The sequence below is a fragment of the Eriocheir sinensis genome, chromosome 43, assembly GCF_024679095.1.
Source record: "Eriocheir sinensis breed Jianghai 21 chromosome 43, ASM2467909v1, whole genome shotgun sequence".
Classification (NCBI taxonomy): Eukaryota; Metazoa; Arthropoda; class Malacostraca; order Decapoda; family Varunidae; genus Eriocheir; species Eriocheir sinensis.
The window spans coordinates 1,536,669-1,551,940 of NC_066551.1; the positions used below are offsets into that span (position 1 = coordinate 1,536,669).

Consider the following 15,272-nt stretch of genomic DNA (forward strand, 5'->3'; position numbering starts at 1 on the left):
TGTTGCGGGAAACTATTTCAACGCACAATTGACAAGTTCAGTCGATTTACAGGTCCCGCTGTCTCCCTTGTCCTTTAATTCCTCCTCCTCCTCCTCCTCCTCCTCCTCCTCCTCCTCCTCTCGTCCTCTTCCTCCTCCTTTTGTTCTATTTCGCTTTCTTCATCGCCTCCTTTCTCCTCTTTCCCTTCCATTTCATCATTCCTCTCCTTTCTTTGGTCTCTCTCTCTCCCTCTCTCCCTCTCTCTCTTCAGCTTTTCTTCTCCTCCTCCTTCATTCCGCCCGTCTATTCATTCTTTCTTCCTTCCTTTTTCTTCCTTTATTCGTTTCTTCTTCCCTTATTCCCTCTTCTCCTCTTCTGCAACACTTCTTTTGATATCAGTTCTGTCTTTTTTTTATTCTCTCTCTCTCCCTCCGGCATATGTGTCCCTCCCTCCCCCTCCCCTCCTCCCCCCTCCTCTCCCCCCCACTCAGTTGACCTGGCCTGTGTTGCTCTTTGACCTTTTCTCTCTCTCTCTCGTCAGGTCATCGAAGGTCAAGAGGCGAAGAATTGAAATATTAAATGTCGATAGATTTGGAGAGAGAGGGAAAAAAAAGAAGAATGTTTTGTGTGTGTGTGTGTGTGTGTGTGTGTGTGTGTGTGTGTGTGATCCGTCGCTATCAGCTTATAGGAAGATCGATATGTTAGGTTCAGTTTTATTTTTCATGTGGTGGTGGCGATGGTGGCGGTGGTGGTGGTGGTGGTGTTGATGGTGGTGGTAGTAGTGAGATTGTAATAGTGTTTTTAGTAGTAGTAGTAGTAGTAGTAGTAGTAGTGGTGGTAGTAGTAGTGGTGGTGGTAGTAGTATAAGGGGTAGTAGTAATAGTAGTAGCAGCAATGATATTAGAGGTGGGGGTAGTAGTAGTAGTAGTAGTAGTAGTATAAGTGATGGTAGTAGTAGTAGTAGTATAAGTGATAGCACCAGTATTAACCATCATAAACAAACTACATACCAAAGTAATCAAAACAAACAAATCAAGCAACACTGTATCAAACTTCATTACCCCGGAACGAAAAACAAAACAAAACAAAAAAAACAAAAAAGCATCGCCGGAATAATTGACGACTTTTCCTCCCGATCTGTTTGAGTCTCTCCAACGGGATCACATTCTGGCGACTCGCGATCAGACGGATGTGAATAATTTTGTCTCCTGAAAAATTCCTCGCAGCTTTTTTATATTTGTATCTGTAAACCGCCCACTCTCTAATGCCGGCTTAATCAGACATACATACATACACACACACGCACACACACACACACACACACACCACTGATACCGTTTCTTGTTTCCGAAGATTTGGTCATTTTTATATATCTTTGTGTGTGTGTGTGTGTGTTCTCTTTTTCCTTCCTTATTTTCATCTTTTTTTTGTTAGTTTTTGTGATGATTGTTTCCACGGATTAGCTCTTTACTTTCCTCTAATTGTTTTCGTTGTTGTTTTTCTTATTGCTGTCTAAGAAGGAAGTCATTGCTGCGCTGCGGATGTTGTTTTAAAAAGGGAAACTATTATAACATGCCGGATTAAAATGCTGTGTTTCCTTCTTTTTCTTTGTTATTTTTTTGTGATCTGTTTCCGAGGATTAGTTCACCACTCTATTTCTCATTGTGTTTGTTTGCTTAAGAAGGAAGTAACTGCTGGCCTGATGCGGACGTCGTTGTTTTGAAAAGGAAGAGATTATAACAGGTCGTGATGAATTGTGAAATATCGGCTTTTACATTAATTAGAAAAATGAGAGAAGTGAAATGTAATAATATGTCAAAAGGCCTGAGCGAAACGAACCCCCTACCCACCCCCTCCCACACACTACCCCTCGGCCCCTCCCCCCGACACCCACACCTACAGCCACCCACTCTCCCCCCACACCCACACCCACACCCAGACACTACCCCTCCCCCGCAAACCCACACCCACAGCCACCCACTCTTAACCTCCACCCACATCCCAACCCCCCACACACGCACTCATTCACATTCCTCCCCTTCCTCCCACACACACACCTACACGCAAACGCCCCCATACCTCAAATAAATAAAGGAAAGATGGAAATACTAGCAAATATTCTTGACCTTCTTGCCCGAAATCAAACCGTTTCACCTTGATCCAATAACATTACACTCAGCAATATTACAGTGAGGGAAAGGATAGAGAGATTGTGCTTGGAGGGATTATAGATTGTGTTTTGGGGAGAGAGAAGAGAGCCAAAAGAAGGAGAAAGGAAAATACTAAAAACACTCCTCGCCTTGCACTAAATCATACCTTTCAAATTGATCCAAAGATGAAGAATGTTACACTGAAAACCGAAACAGTAGACTTTAGGGGGGAGAAATAGATGATAAGTAAATAAGGGAAAAAAAAAAGTAAAAATGGAGAAGAGGAACAGAAAGGGAAAAGAAATTCTGTCTGTAACACTCCTCACCTTCTTGCACTGAATCACACCTCTCGCCTCGATCCAACAACCGCCTCGACAACGCCCCGGCAAGGCCACAGCGCGAGTCTTTCTTCGCGACAAAGCGCATCTATTCAAAGCGCTGTGTCGCAATTTCGAGGCCGTGGAACCCCTACAGACTGACGTGATTTCGGATTACTTTTTAATGGTACTCGATACGCTTTGTCGGCAGAATGCTCTTTGGAAATGCTTGGAGGGTGTTGGAATACGTATGCCAGACCTCATTATCGGCGCTATGGGTAGACAGTCTCACCTCACCATCGTCACCATCACCAACACCATACGTTTACACTCCATCACCACTATCATCAACACCAAACATTTACTCTCTCAACACCACCAACACCATACAATTACACCATCATCATCATCATAGCCTTACTAACAGAGTGGTGGATGAGTGGAATAGGCTTAGCAGTCATGTGGTGAGTGCTAATACAATTGTCGCATTAAAAAAATAGATTAGATAAATTCATGGACAGCGATACTAGGTGGGGTTAGACTCACGGGAGCTTAGGTTCAAAGGAGCTGCCTTGTACAGACCTACCGGCCTCTTGCAGACTCCTACGTTTTTATGTTCTTATGTTCTTATCACAACCACCATATTCTTACCCCCTTATCCCAACACCTCACCGCTAACTCGATTCAAACCCTTTCTTACTGTTTAATCCAATGCCTTTATAAGTGTTCGTAAGTTGGTAGGTAAGTTCTTTGTTGATTGCTTTCCACAGGGCGCCACAACGGGAACAGATTTTCTTTTCTGTATATATTTTTGTTAGTATTTGCGGCTATTTCAAGAGGCCAACAAACTCGAGGATATTGGACAAGAAATTCTGTATCCGGTTTCTTTTTTTCTCTCTCGTATAAAACTTAAGAAACTTTGCTACTTTGTTTTGTTCGGGAGTTTGAAAAGGTCATTGCGTTGGGCCGTGAAAGTGACTGGCTTCGTTGTACTACCATCGCTATATATAATCTTAACCCTCCGTCGCTATATACGTTATCGTTACTCTATCGTTAATCCTATCGCCTCCAACAACTGACTTAACCACTCTCCACTCTTTCCTGTCGCCCAACTCACTTTCTCTCCCTCCCTGCTGCCTGTTTCCCAGCGCCCACACTCACCAGCTTCCCAAACCTTCAACATCGCCTCCCACGTGTCCCCCTACTTAAGGACAGTTCTCCACTTCGACACAATTGAGACGTTCACAGGGACATATATGATATTGTAAGACACTCGCTTCTCATATCAGCTATCTCTAAAGGCCAAAGAGGGGGTCAGTCGGGTACTAATGAGTGTTTCTTCAGGTTCACGGTACAGAAGAAGGGTTAAACTACCACCAGGGTCATAAAACTACTCCTGGAAATGCCCACAACTCCTACGAAAGCCTTGTCAACTATGGGTTTTTTTTTTTTTTTTTTTTACAGCAGAGGAGTTACTTCAAGGGCATAAAGAAAAGGTAACAAATGTGAAAAAAAGCCCGCTACTCACTGCTCCTATAAAGAGTTAAAGGAGTGGCCGAAAGATGGGTCAATTTCGTTCTTGGGCGACGAATTTTTTTATAATACGACCCATAGACATTTTTTTCTTAGTTAGCACTGGGAAAGACAAGACACGGGGTCCTCGGTTCACCATATACAAGGTCGCTTTTCCCTTGTAATATAATTCTTGTAACACTGCACCAACAGCAACACTTCGCGGCAACACACTTCATCCTCAACAAACACACCCATTAACACACAAACACAGACACATACACCACCAAAACCGAGCTAAAAAAAAAGAGGAAGAAAAAAAATCAAGAAAATGGTGATAATTCTAATTTTCGGTCCGAGTTTAAGAGTGTTTCAGCCAGCAACACTGATTATAAAGGGGATTCAACACTACATGATCAACACCCGCAATACTAACCAGCTATCGCAACACAAGAAAAACTCAATTACTATGCCCTCAACACTCAAAACTCTTTCTTGTCAACACCAAAGCCGGCGCCCAACGAATTACTCTTCTTTCTCTTCTCAACACTACATGATCAACACCCGCAATACTAACCAGCTCTAGCAACACAAGAAAAGCTCGATTACTTTGCCGTCAACACCCTCAAACCTCCACCGCTAACACCATAAGCGCGCGTCTTACAACCTCATTTTCTTTCTTCTCGCACCGGGATCGTCTTTTGTTCGATGCTCTTTTGTTCTGAAGCCTTACTCGTACGGCCGATCTTTAAGCCTTCAAACGGTGCTAACGAAGACCTGTGTGTCCCTCACCGTCTGGATTTCCTTTTTTTACCGCTGAGGAAGCAGCTCGTGGGCAACAAGATGAGAACACTGCAAAGGCCGCTAAAATCTTTGGTGCTACGTTATATATTTAAGAAGTGGCGGCGTAGTGGGAAGTTAGTCAGCCGGGAATTTAAGAGTGTGAGGAACCGTCGACTTAATAATGACACCAGATTCTTTTCATCATCTTCCTGTTATAACTATCAGCGCCGACGCCACCATATCACCACCACGGCCGCTCCTATCACCGCCAACATCATCACCACTATATCGAAACCATCACCACCATCATCATTGTCCCATCATCACAATCATCACTATCACCGCCGACGCCACAATATCACCACCGTTGTCACATCATCACGGCCACCACCATCCCCGCCAACATCATCACCACTATATCGAAACCATTATCAGTGTCCCATCATCACAATCACCTCACTCACCGCCGACACCATCACATTATCGTAACTTTGTCGCTGTCACGCTATCACGCTCACTGTTCATAATTCTTTTCCAACAATGAGATACGTTTTTGTTCGTCTTTGTATGTGAGCGAAAATGAATAGAATGATAAATAATTAGAAAACAATAATGAATGATAAAAAGTAATATTTAGTCTGTTATTCTGCACTATCCGTCAGTATTAATAGATAGACGAAATGATGATAAATAATAAAATATGGATAATCTAGTTTGTTTTTCTCTTCACTGTCAGTCAGTTCAAAGCTTTTCTTAGCGATATCTAACTGCTTTCTATTTTCACTATACAATTTAAGTCTTCAAATAATCCACAACCGAAGCCTTGCCGAACGATAACCAAAGCGTCTCCTACGACCTAATAAATAGTAAGTTGATATGCGTAACTTTATTTCAGGTATACATGAATGAAACTTTCCTCTCCGATAAGTTAACCTTTTTACAACACAATCTAATCCTCCAGCCGTCCCCTATAGAGGCCTCGGTGTGTGATAAGTACAGTCCTTTTAAAGGGAATCAGAACCTTTATCGTGTAGCTCTCCGGGAATTGAGTTTTGGCGGGCGAGCGGTGAATAGGGTCTCTTTGTTTGCGCTTTTTCATCGGGATTACTTTTCCGCGGAGGCAGCTCGGTGTTGTTCCATGTTATCAGTGGGCGTGATGAGGTGTTCTTTACATTGGATCAGCGTTAAAAGCCAGCAAATGTAACTCACTCACCGGTAACACATCGGTAGAGCTTTCCTTCAAACCAGTATTATCGAAAACTTTATATTTGTTTTTCTTTTGTATTTTGAGTGAGAGGAAGGGAAAGAAAAGGATGCAATAATTAGAGAAAGAGAATGAGCAGATATCAGAGAAGTTGAACGCTGGTAACTATCATTGGTCCACTTATTTTTGCTTTCTTTTCGTATTACAAAGGAGAGAACGACATAGAAAAGATAAAGTAGGAGAGGAGGAGGAGAGGAAGAGATAGAAGAGGAAGCGATGATTAGTCAAAGAGAATGAGTGGATATCAGAAAAGTCGGACGCTGGGAACTGGTATCGAGAACCTTATTTTCGTTTTTCTTTTCGTATTTCGACGGAGAGGACGACATAGAAAAAATAAAGTAGGAGAGGAAGAGGAGAGGAAGAGATAGAAGAGGAAACAGTGATTACAGAAAGAGAACAAGTGATAATCGGAGAGGATTGAGGCTGGTAACTGTAATCGGTGACCTTATTTTCATTTTCTTTCGTAATTCAACGCAAATAATGAAATAAATGAGATAGCAACGATTAAAACAAGATAAAGAGAAAGAATAAGAGAAAGCAATGATTAGAAGAAGAAATATAGTGATAATCAGAGAAGCTGGACGCTTTTAACTATCATCGGTCACCTTATTTTCGTTTTTCTTTCGTATTTCGACGGAGAGAACGACATAGAAGAGGAAGCAGCGAATAATGATAGATATGATAGACAGAATGAGATATAATGAAATAAAATAAGAAAAAACAGACAGAACTAGACAGAAGTGACGCTGATAACTGTAAATGAGGAATGTTTAACTTTTTAATCTGTCCTTTAAAATTACCGACCGCCTCTTGAACGATACGATACAAGAATGAGCGAAGATTTAAGAATAGGGGCAGGCAAAGGTGAATGGTGTGAATGTTGAAGCTTTTTTCATATTACTTCATGCTTTTTAGGTCGATGACGCAATAGCTGAGGAGTCCGACGGTTGAGAATTGGACGTTGAGTTTGAAAAATAAACGAATATAAGTGAAATTGCGATACACGAATAAATAAATAAATAAATAAACGAGTGCATCTATTATGAATAAAAGTAAGTGCGGTTCGCCAGTTCATGCATCGAGGAAGAGAGGGGAAAAAATAAATATGTAAGCCCCTAGGAATATATCTTTTTGTGTGTCGGAAATAAGAATATGTCATCGTTGGAGGACAGAATTAAACGTTTTTGTTTTTCGCCACGCTGGAAAAAAAGAAAAATGCAGTTTTTCTCTTTTTTCTTTTTTTTTCTATTTGTTTTGCGTGCTATCTGTCAGGTACGAACAATTATGCATTTTTTCAATCAAGAATTTCGTGTAAGTTTTAATATTTATCGTATAGGAAAAAACACTGATGGGAAATTTATAGAAAGGTGAAAAAATATATCAGAAGTGAAATTGAGGAGAAAAAAATCATCAAGTAAAGTTTTAAAAGGTGAATGTTACGTAAATAGGAATAGGAAATTGAATATATTGGTAAGGGAAATTCAAAGATGGGAAAAATATTGATAGGAAATTGAATGAAAGATGAAAAAATATATCAGAAGTGAAAGTGAGAAGAGAAAAATCATCTACCAAATTATGAAAAGGCAGATATTAGGAAAATATCGTAGGGAAAATTATATATGCCAGTAAGGGAAATTTAAAGATGGAAAAATATATCGATAGAAAATTAAAAGAAAGGAAGAGTGAATATATCAGCAGTGAGATCGAGAAGAGAAAAATCATCTACCAAATTATGAAAAGGCATGTTAGGAAAATATCGAAGGGAAAACTTTACATGTCAGTAAGGGAAATTCAAAGATGGGAAACACTATATCACAAAGGGAAACTAAAACCAAACTTACCCCATAAACTGTGCAAACGTAAAGAATGAAAGGAAAGAAGGAAACAAATGATAAAAGTTCAGAGATGATAAAATAACGCAAACACTTCACAAACCTAAATTCGAAACCTAAAACTTGAACCACATATAAATCAGAGGAGAACTAAGTGAGAGATAAGAAAGAAGTAAGAAAACGGCAAACTGAAAGAACTGAAAAGGACATGAACATAAATCACAAGCCTAGGAAATTAAAGAACTTACCCCAAAACTTAGTCACAGGGAAAAACAGAAACGAAGGGAAGGGAAAAGAAAAAAAACAAAGACGGAAGGAAAGAAAGGAACAGGTAAACTTAAATAATCATATGAAAACGAAAACATAAATCACAAGCCTAGGAAATTAAAGAACTTACCCCCAAACTTGGTCTCAGGGAAAAACAGAAACGAAGGGAAGGGAAAAGAAAAAAAAGAAAGACGGACGGAAGGAAGGAAAGGTTCAGGTAAACTTAAATAATAATATGAAAATGACATCGAACACATGAAAAAAACATATCAAAACTAAGAAGATAAAACTCATAACCCCAAAAAATTAATCATATGGAAAGAGCGAAACGAAGGATGATGATTATTGAGGCATTATATCTTGGCACCGCAACTGGAGGGTCATATGGCGCTGGACAGAACGAAGGAAATAAAGGAAATAGAAAAGAAGAAAGCAATGATAAAAGAAAGAGAGATAAACGTAAAGAACAACAGAAAACACACATTCAAAAAAAAATTAAAGCTCAGAAAACTCACCTCATAAATTAACCAAACACGCACACAGTCACACCTCCAAAAAGAAATGAAAAGAAAGAAAGAAAACGCGAACTAAGACATACTTGAAGAGGCCTACACTTCCCCTGCCCTCTCCCTCCCTCCCCACTTTTTTCTTCGTCTCTTTTTGCAGGACGGACTAAGGTGATCCCGGCCGCCTTAAGAGCACAGGAATCCTCATAACTATTCCCAGGGCGAGCACAGACAAAACAGCGCCCTCAGAAACGGCCCTTCAGGGGTCTCGCGGCGGGAAATGAGATTGGACTGGCCTGCCACTCACTCACTCTCTCACTTTCTCTCTCTCTCACTTTCTTTTTCTCTCTCTCTCATGCTGAATAGATTTTCTTTTCATACTTACGTTTCTGAATATTTGCTTTTTTTTTCACTGTCATTCTCTCTTTCTCTCTTTCGCTCTCTCTCTCTCTCTCTCTCTCTCTCTCTCTCTCTCTCTCTCTCTCTCTCTCTCTCTCTCTCTCTCTCTCTCTCTCTCTCCATCCCCGTGCAAGGTATGAGGAAGACAGGTAGGAAAGAAAGGACAGAGAGAAAGGAGGGTAAGGAGGGAAACAGGGGCAGCAAGGCCGGGAACAAGAGAAAGGGTAGGTAGGCAGGGGTGTCCACGGCGGTTGTAAGAGGCGAGCGCTGAGTCAGATTAAGGGAGCTCAAAATGCGATGGCTGTCAGGGTGTTTTAGGGCGCGAGCGAGATGAACGTGCTGGCGAGATCACCTGAATTTCCACCATGATAGTGTAAGATAATGAGCCGCATTCTCAAGGGCTTAGCAGAGAGAGAGGGGAGGGAGCGAGAAGGTGAGAGAGAGAGAGAGAGAGAGAGAGAGAGAGAGAGAGAGAGAGAGAGAGAGAGAGAGAGAGAGAGAGAGAGAGAGAGAGAGAGAGAGAGAGAGAGAGAGAGAGAGAGAGAGAGAGAGAGAGAGAGAGAGAGAGAGAGAGAGAGAGAGAGAGAGAGAGAGAGAGAGAGAGAGAGAGAGAGAGAGAGAGAGAGAGAGAGAGAGAGAAGAGAAGGAGTATATGTGGGAAAATAAGGAAAATAAGAGAGAGAGAGAGAGAGAGAGAGAGAGAGAGAGAGAGTAAATATATCAAGAGAGTGAGAAAGTGTGGTCCAGAGAAATACATGAACTTGAATATCTTGGGGAGATGAGAGAGAAAAATTGGAGACAGGAGGAGGAGGAGGAGGAGGAGGAGGAGGAAATAGAAGTTGAAGAAGAGGAAGAGCCAGTAAACTATAGATAAAGATGAGGAAAAGGGGAAAGAGGAAAAAAGTATTAGGAAGAAAGGAGGAGAAGAAGGAGAAGGAGGAAGAGGAGGAAAAAGAGGAGGTAGATAACGATGGAGAAGAAGATTAGAAGGAAAAAAAGAAACATAAAAAACAGACCAACGGGAAAAAGAGTAAAAGTAGAAGAAGCAGAAGAAGAAAGAAGTGGTGGAGGAGGAGAAGAAGGAAGGAGGAGAAACAAAGAAGAAAAAAGAAGAGGGAATAGAGAAAAAAAAGACTGTAGAGAAAGAGTAGAAGAACCAAAAGGAGGAGAAGTAAAAGTATAAAATTAACAGAAGGAAGAAGAAGAGGAGGAGGAGGAGGAGGAGGAGGAGGAGGAGGAGGAGGGTGCGACATTTAGTTCTAAGGCAGACCAAGATATATCACCCGGGCCCAGAATGAGAATTAATGTATAAGAGTCCTCCGTGACGGCCCTTATAACGTTTTTTTCGCTGTATGATGAGGCGACGAGGCGAGAATAGGAGGAGGAGGAGGAGGAGGAGGAGGTGAGATTATGAGAAAAGAAACAGGAGTAGGAGTCGGGTGAGGATGAGGAGGACAAAGAAGAAGAGGAGGAGGAGGAGAGGAGGAGATATAGGAGGAGAAGAGGAAGAAGAAGAAGAAGAAAACAAACAGGAGTACGAGGAAGAGGAGAAGGATGAGAAGGAGGAGAAAGAAGTGGATGAGAAGGAGAAGGAGGAGGAGGAAGACGAAGATGACAAGGACGTAAAGAATGTGACTGAATATGCAAGGAAACAGACACCTGGAAGAAGATAAAGAGGAAGAAGAAGAAGAAGAAGAAGAGAGATAGTGAAACCGGGAGACAAGATACCCAAGACTTTTTTCCACAACAACAAAAATGAAAGGAAACTGAAATTGAGGAGATACCAAGAAAAAAAAGGAGGAGGAAGAAAAAGAATAAATAAATAATAATAATAATGAAAACAACAACAAACTAGTAATTCCAAGGGCAGAGAGAGAGAGAGAGAGAGAGAGAGAGAGAGAGAGAGAGAAAAAAAAAAGCGGATGAGGAACGGGAGAACAAGAAGAGGAGGAGGAGGAGGAAGTTGAAAAAAAAAAAGGAATGAACAGGAGGAGGAGGAGGAGGAGGAGGAGGACGAAGAGAAGGACGAAGAACAAGAAGAAGGAGGAGGAGGAGGAGAAGGTTTAGTACAAGAATAAAAGCAAGAGGAGGAAGAAGAAGAGGAAGAAGAGGAGGAGGAGGAGGAGGAGGAGGAGGAGAAAATAAAAACAGACAGCACAGGCAATTACACAAACAGCAGCCCCCAGGTAAGGGACATAAACAAACACACAAACAAACAAACACACAGGTATACACACTTAATTAACACAACCTCCCTCCCCCCCTTTCCCGGGGCTTCCCAAGAGGAGGAGGAGGAAGAGGAAGAAGAGGAGGAGGAGGAGAGGGACATACACAGCAAAAGATTATACCAAACGGCGTCATGGAAGAAAGGGAAAGGAGAGGAAAAGTGACGCGCACACACACACACACACACACACACACACACACACACACACACACACACACACACACACACACAACACTGTATTTCCATCGAGTACTGAGCGAGCGAAACACTACAGGGAAACGTAAATTAGCTGTTTCAAGTGTTTCTGCAGTCGGTACGTTTCCATTAGAGAGAGTGAGAGAGAGAGAGAGAGAGAGAGAGAGAGAGAGAGAGAGAGAGAGAGAGAGAGAGAGAGAGAGAAGAGAAGAGAAAATAGAAAAATAAAAGGAAAATAAAAGAAAATGAGAGAGATGGGAAAAGAGTAAATGATGTGTATAAAGGAATGAGAGAAAATAAGAGAAAGGAGAGAGAGAGAGAGAGAGAGAGAGAGAGAGAGAGAGAGAGAGAGAGAGATGAAGACAAACAGGTGAGGAAGTTAAGCGTTGGAGGTGCAAGGAAAAACACGACGAAGAAGAAAAATACAGATCAAGAAGAAGGAAAAAGAAACGAAGAAAAGAAGAAAAGAAGAAAGTTGCTACAGAAGGAAAGTTGAACGAAGGTAAGAAACGAGAAAAAGTGGAAAAACAAGAAGATACGAAAATGGGAATATAATACAACATAAAACAAGAAAAAATGAGAAAAAAACAGAAATTGAGAAATATATGAGGATAGGAAAATATGACAATAAGAAAATGAGACAATTGGAAAAATAGATATGTAAGAAAATAAGAAAATGAGAAAATAAATAAATAAGGAAATATGATAATGGGAAAAAAGAGAAAGGAGACAGAGAGAAACAAAGGAGAAGAGAAAGAGAAAATAAAGATGATGATTTATTAGAAAAAAGAAAGAATAGGTTAATAAATCTAAGGCATTAAAGAAAAGGAATAAGAGAGAGAGAGAGAGAGAGAGAGAGAGAGAGAAACACTTGGTCCTCTGCGTGCCCTATCTCAACCCTGCTAAGAGATAAGAGAGAGAGAGAAACGGAAAATAAAACAGAAAGAAAAAATAAATAAAACAAACACACACAAACACACACACACACACACACACACACACACACATACACACAAACACACACACACGTAACTGGAATAAAAAGAGACAAACAGCGCTTAGTTCTTAACGCATCCAATCTCACCCTTCCAAGAAATGCGAGAAAAAAACGAAAAAAATAAAACAGAAAAGGAAAATAAGAATAAAACACGAACACACACTTAGACAAACACGAATAAAGAAACACACACCATTGAGGTAACGAGAGGCAGTTTAGTCCTTGGCGTGTTTTGTGTTTTAACTCCAAGAGATAAGTAAATAAAAGCAATTGAGTTGGTAAGAAAAAGAAGAGAAGGAAGATAAAGAAGAAGGAGGAGAAGGATAAGAGTAGATAAAGAAGGAAGGAGGAGAACCAAAGAAGAAAGAAGAATAGATAAAAACAGAAAAAAGACAGAAGCAAAGGAGTAGAAGACCCAAAAGAAGGAGTACAATTAGGAACAGGAATAATAGGAATAAGAAATAAAGAGAAGTGAAGAAGGAATGAAGAAGGAAGGAAAAGAAAGTGAAGAAATAATGAAGAAATAAGAAGTAAGGAGAAGTGGAGAAGGAAAAGGGAGTAAAAAGGAGTAAAGAAAAGTAAAGAGAAGTTAAGAAAGAAAAAGAAGTGGAGAGAAGTAAAAAAGGAAAATGAAATAAAGAGAAGTGGAGAAGGAAAAAGAAGTGAATTGAAGTGGAGAAGGAAAAGAAGGAAAAAAGTGGAGAGGGAAAAGGAGGTTAACAGAAGTGAAAAATTAAACAAGTAAAGTGAAAAATAAAAAGAAGTAAAGAAGGAAAAGCAGTATAAAGAAACACACGCAAACACACACACAAACACACACAAACAAGAAACACAATATAGATAAGCAGAAAACACCACTGCCACGAGCCGAGAAAGTTTGAGACACGAAAAATAAACAGAAAATAAAACACACACACACACACACACACACACACACACACACACACACACACACACACACACACACACACACACACACGTACAAACACCACTTGAGTCCTTCTGCGTCCGTTATCTTGCCCCGCCGATATCAAACACACAGACACAACATACAAAGAGCACAAACACCACTTGAAACTTTCCGCGCCTCAAGTCTTTCCATCCCACGAGGTAAAACAGACTGAGAAACGAAAGAGATGCAGGAATAAGCACACCAACACACACACACACACACACACACACACACACACACACACACACACACACACACACACACACACGTATACAAACACACACAAACACCACTTGAAACTTTCTGCGCACTGTCTCACAAAGAAATATACACACACATACACACACACATAACGTCATTCCCTATGTGCCTTTAAACTTTCATTAGACAACAAACACACACATATGCAACACACATAAGTAACACAAACACCACTTCACGCACAAACAACTCTAGGTCTTTTCCGTGCCCCGTTTAACCACACGCACACATACAAACACAAACACCACTTAAGTTTTTTCCGCCCCCAATCTTACCCTACTTTTAGAATACAGTCACAAGCACACAACCACTTCTAGGTCCTTTCCGTGCCCATCCTTACCCTTACAAACACTCAAACACACAGAAACCACTTGATCCTTCCCGTGTTCAATGTACCCGCGCTACATATCACACACTAACACTTCTATAGGTCTTCTGCGAGCCAAACCTTACCCTGCCAAGAGCTAAGAGACACACTAACACGTCTCTGTCCTGTTCGTGCCCTGCCTTACCCTGCCATTGCTGTTGTGGTGGCGGGAGAGCAAGAGAGTAAGTGTTGAGCACCGGGTGTCAGAGGATGTCTGTCGGTGCGGCCGGCTGGTGCGTGGCTGTGCCGAGACCCTCACTTGTTGCCCTATATCAAGCGTCCCAACCCGCCTCGGCCCACGCCCCTGACACGCTCCCGGCCACGCCCACTCCTGCCCTCGTCCACCAATCATAGTGTAGCTTCTCCTGCCTCCACCTACTCCTCCTTCTCCTCCTCCTCCTCTACCTCCTACGGACTTCCTTTCCTCTCTGGTCTTCTCCACCCACCCACCCACCTCTTCCTCCTCCTCCTCCTCCTCCTCCTCCTATTCTTTCTCATCTCCCTCTTACAGTCTCTCCTACTTCTTCTCTTCGTCTTCTTCGTTATCTTCGTGTTGGTGTTACTACTACTGCTTCTACTACTACTACTACTACTACTACTACTACTACTACTACTACTACTACTACTACTACTACTTTTTACTTATTTATCTTCTTTTTCATTTACCTTTTTTTTCTCTTCTACTTCTTTTTACATTTTCTTCTTCTTCTTCTAGTTATTGTTCTTCGTCTTATTATTATTATTATTATTATTATTATTATTATTATTATTATTATTATTATTATTATTATTATTATTATTATTGTTATTATCATTACTATTATTGCTATTGGTACTGCCGTTGCTTTTAATGTTAATGTAGTTTTTTTTTTTCTTGCATTCTTTTTTCCTTCCTTCATTCCATACTTCCTTTCTTCCTTCCTTTCTACTTCAATCTCTTCTTTCTTTACAGTTTCCATCCTACTCTTTTTTCCTACCTACCTATTACTATTATTATCATTATTATTATTATTATTATTATTATTATTATTATTATTATTATTATTATTATTATTATTGGTAAGGCAGGTGAGGGGAAGCGCAGGTGTACTGAGGTGAGTCTAATATAATATTCCCGCCGACCAGTTACCTTCGCCTCTGCTGTTGCCGCTGTTTCTTCTTCTTGGGGGCATCTGCGAAACTATATACACCCGTGGATATTAATACGATAACACACACACACACACACACACACACACACACACACACACACACACACACACA

General features: G+C 40.8%; 1 protein-coding gene across 1 annotated transcript in view; it reads right to left on the reverse strand.

Annotated features, from left to right (window-relative positions):
• The window catches only part of LOC127010300 (FMRF-amide neuropeptides-like), an 85,946-nt gene extending 71,649 nt beyond the window's left edge, over positions 1–14,297 (reverse strand). The window contains exon 1 of the mRNA XM_050884161.1: positions 14,155–14,297. Within this exon, the coding sequence (XP_050740118.1) occupies positions 14,155–14,162 (8 nt within the window). The 5' untranslated portion in view covers positions 14,163–14,297. The remainder of the gene's footprint in view (positions 1–14,154) is intronic.
• Between the last annotated feature and the right edge of the window lie 975 nt (positions 14,298–15,272).